Below are 4,121 nucleotides of genomic sequence, written 5' to 3' on the forward strand. Positions count from 1 at the left end.
TTTTTTTTCATGATGCCACTATTTATTTATTTTTTCCAATGAAAATACAATACAACCCATAAAAAATTAATTATACTCAATATACTGCATGCAAAGCAGATTTTTTGTTGTTATTATTATGATCACATTGTGGGATATGTCACTGATTAGCAGCAACATTGATTGTGACAGTGCACCTAGTGGAAAGCATGTATTTTCTCCATATGCCAAATGTGGTTTGTTTTTTTCTTTTTTAAATGACATCATCAGGTGGAAAACAGTAAAAATGACAAATTCCAAGGCAAAAGTCCAGAATGACACTCAGAAATAATACAATGCATGTTTTTATGCTTTGATGGCTGTGGGATCAAAAAATGAAGTTTAAATAGATATCAATGGCACTTTGTTTTTTTGCACTTAACAGTCTGAATGTAACAATTTAGTTTCCACAGTGTATTTTAGACTTATTGTGGGAGCTGAGCTGGAAATTCCAAGATTAAACAAAAATGCACATCCTGCCAAAATGTATTCCATACGCATTAACACAGCCAAAAGTATTTTACAAAATGAAGAATGAAAAGTGTGTAAAATGCATCAAACAGTCCTAAAGGGTTAACTTCAAAGTGTCTTTATTAGACTGCCATTTTCCACATGTTGTTGTCTCAATGAACAGGTGTTGAAACTGATTCAAAGGCCACGTCGTGTCCAAAAACTGCTTTTTAAGTGATGTATGTTGTTGTGAACACGGGAAAATGAAAGCACCAGCTTCACAACACACATTTAACATTTTATTAAACAACATTCGTAACTCAAGTACAGCTGGAAAAAAGCCACGTGGTCTTTAATCAGCACAGATGTCAGCTCAGAGAAGAAGGTGTGTGCTCCGTTATTTGGCTTTCTCACCCTGTAGAGACAAACAGCAGGTGGTGTTTTTGTAGAAAACAGTGATTAATTAACTCTTTAATATCAGGTGAGCACTGCTTTGCTGGAGGTTAAGATTTTTGTGTACGCAAGTCAGTGCAAGAAAATGACTAAAACTTGGTTTTCATGAGGTGGGAGACAGAAACTACTGCTGCATTTAATCTGACAAATTCATTGCTGCCAGATTTCTTGATTTCTTTTTAAGGTAGGGGAAAATGTCTAGGGAAAACATCTGGGGAAAAGTATATGTATGATTATCAAAATGATAGATTTTAAATGATGTTGCAAAATTATTTGAATTTTTAAGCACTTTTTCATAGGTAATTTCTTTTGTTTGACTTTCTTTCTTTTTTTTAATACTGAATTTTCAGCAATTTTCAGGTAGTTTTGACTTTCCTGGGTCACTCCTAAAATAAAGCTTAAAAATAATAAAATATTTTAAATGCATAATTATGATCATTATAAATAAAGTATTTTGGGAGTTCTTTTTCATATCATTCTGCAATTTGCAGAGCATAAGTTGCCAAGTTTGCTCAGGGTTTGAGGGTTTAGATATGTAAATTAAATTTTGTAACGCAATTTAAAACATGTTATTATGATAATTATAAATATATTTTTCCCTAGACACTGGGCAGAAACATTTTAAACCGAGGATATTTAGACTATTTCCTGAACATATTTTAGAGTTTACCTTGATGACGCTGGACAGCTCCTGCAGAGTTTGTTCGTATCGGGCTTCCATACCCTTCAGGTTCTCCGGTTTGACGATCTGCTTTTGAATCCCGGGACTTCCTGCTTCCCCCACCATCTGAAGGAACTTCTTTTCCTGAGAAAACAGAAAAAAATGTTTCATATGTTTGTCTTTACATCTTGTTTATGCTGTTCATACCTCTTGTCTGCTTCTCTCATCCATTTTTAACACTTTAAAACCTGAGCAAATTGGCTTGATTTCTTTCAAAAACATTAGAGGAAGACAGCAGGCAAAATAACAAGAAATGGCCCAAAAATTAGCAAGAAATTGGTAAAATTAAAAAAAAAAAGTTTTTTCCTGTAACATAAATTTAAATGTAAGATTTTTAAATGTAGTTTTCTGGACATTTTCCTCATTTTTTGATAATATCTAATAATCTCCCCCTGCTTTATTTTGCGACTTTTTTAGTATTTTTTTTGCAATATGCAGGACATCTTTTGCCAAGTTGTTTATTGTGTTTTTCACCCATGTTTTTGCAAAACATCAAACGTGTGTTAAAGGGTTAATTATATTTGTTGCAGTGTTGCACCTGTACTCCCAGCAGAAAGGTGAAGGCCAGGCCTGTTTTCCCCGCTCGTGCTGTTCTTCCAATCCTGAAAACAGCAGAGAATCCAGAACAAAGACTCAGCCAGAGCACAGTACGGTGGATTATATGCAGAATCACCTACTGATCATCATTAATAATCAAAAACATACATAGTAAGCCTGTTAGTGTCTGAAAACATCAGACAGAAGCCGTATACAGTTACTCATGTTTGACGGACAGCTCACCTGTGAATGTAGGTCCTGATGTACTGCGGCGCGTCGTAGTTCACCACAGATTTGACTCCGTCGATGTCGATGCCTCTGGCAGCCGCGTCCGTGCTGATCAACCTTCAGGATGACACGTTCATTAAAAATCACTCTGCTGGAATTTATAAATGGCAAAGTAAATGAAAACATACACAGAAATAATTATACATTAAGAAATTACAATAGACATATATTCTCACACCTATTTAAGTGCTCATTAACACTGATTTTAACAAATTTGTGACCAAAATTTGAAAGAAATATGTTGATTATAATGGCATAATAAGTCTTGGATCTTAGATGTGAAAATGTGAAAAATGGGTGCAAAAACAGAAATATCAATAGTGTCCTTGAAATAAAATGCGACGTGAAATTTGCTGAACTGAAACAACAATAATTTTTTTTTTAATTTACTGACTGTGCAGGAGCAGATTTTTTTTCTGTTTTTTTAATCCATTAATTTATTTTTATTATCATTATTTTTGTATTTATTTGTAATGCAGACTCACAGCTGGATCTTTCCTTGTTCAAACTCCTTCAGCGTCTTCTTTCTCTCAGCAGGAGAGAGTCGGGACGAGAACTCAGCAGCTTGAACTCCACCGAACAGCTGCACCAGCAGGTAAAGTCTGAAAACACAGTGAGGCCACCATCGACATCAACATAATAAGAAAAACAACATGGGTTAAACCCTTTGGAACCTGAGCACATTGGTTTGATTTAAACATGGGGAGCAACTTCACAAGATGTGAAAAATTTGCAAAAAATTGTTAAAATGTTACAAGAAATTAACAAAAAAAATTGCACCAAAAAGTAAAAAAACAACTAAGAAAATTACCTCAAACCTGCTGACAAGACACAAAAAGTACACAACAATCAAGAAAATATGTCTTTATTTTATATTTTGTTTGTGACATAATTTTAAATATAAAACTATTAGAATTCTACACATTTTTCCTATTTTTGGATAATTTTTTAATAATCCTCCCCTCTTTTAATTTTCTTGACACTGTTTTACTAATGTCTTGAAATTTTTGTTGGTCATTACTTTTCTTTTTTTCTACGTTTTCAAAAGAAATGAAACCAATTTGCTCAGGTTTCAGAGGGTCAAACTGCTTGTGAAAGGCATCCGAACGCAGCACATGAAAACTGTTGTCAAAGGGTTAAACAGAGATCCAACCTGTGCGCGGTCTCTCTGGAGTTGGTGAAGCAGAGGACGGGGCTGAGCTTCATGCGCAGGATGAAGTGGAGGATGAGGAGCGGCTTTTTGCTTAATGTACAGGGAACATAATACTCCTGAAAACACAAAGGTGCAGTTATTAAAAAGTGACCCAAGTTTTTGACATCATCCACTCATCACTGTGCATCTTTCTGAAGGTCAAAGGTCATCCGTTACCGTCAGGCCCTGGGGGAAGTTAAAGCGGCCCTGCTCCTGGCTGGAGGCTGCAGGTGTGGCGTTGCTGCTGCTGCGGATGGAGCTGAAGAGTCGGGGCTGGTGGAGGCCCAGCTGCTGCAGCTTCTCCGGGTTCTGTGTGAGTGTGGCCGAAAACAGCAGCTTCTGTAGCGGCATCTGAGGCGGAGACAGACTGAGAGGGCAAACACATGCTGCCTGTCATTCAAAGAACTGTGATTTTAACCCTTTAAAGCGTGAAGAAATCAGTTTGACTTCTTTCAAAATTAC

At 36.1% G+C, this 4,121-nt stretch overlaps 1 protein-coding gene across 1 annotated transcript; it reads right to left on the reverse strand.

The window, feature by feature from the left end:
* Window positions 1–754: 754 nt before the first annotated feature.
* On the reverse strand, window positions 755–4,026 carry LOC121940831 (ATP-dependent RNA helicase DDX51-like; the record flags this gene model as incomplete). The annotated part of the gene is made up of 7 exons (XM_042483514.1): window positions 755–883; window positions 1,592–1,726; window positions 2,181–2,244; window positions 2,423–2,524; window positions 2,953–3,069; window positions 3,621–3,736; window positions 3,837–4,026. Coding segments are annotated over 7 exons (742 nt in total), but the record flags the coding sequence as incomplete, so codon positions are not given.
* Window positions 4,027–4,121: the final 95 nt, after the last annotated feature.

Source organism: Plectropomus leopardus, unplaced genomic scaffold (genome assembly GCF_008729295.1).
Source record: "Plectropomus leopardus isolate mb unplaced genomic scaffold, YSFRI_Pleo_2.0 unplaced_scaffold9464, whole genome shotgun sequence".
In the NCBI taxonomy this organism is placed as follows: domain Eukaryota; kingdom Metazoa; phylum Chordata; class Actinopteri; order Perciformes; family Serranidae; genus Plectropomus; species Plectropomus leopardus.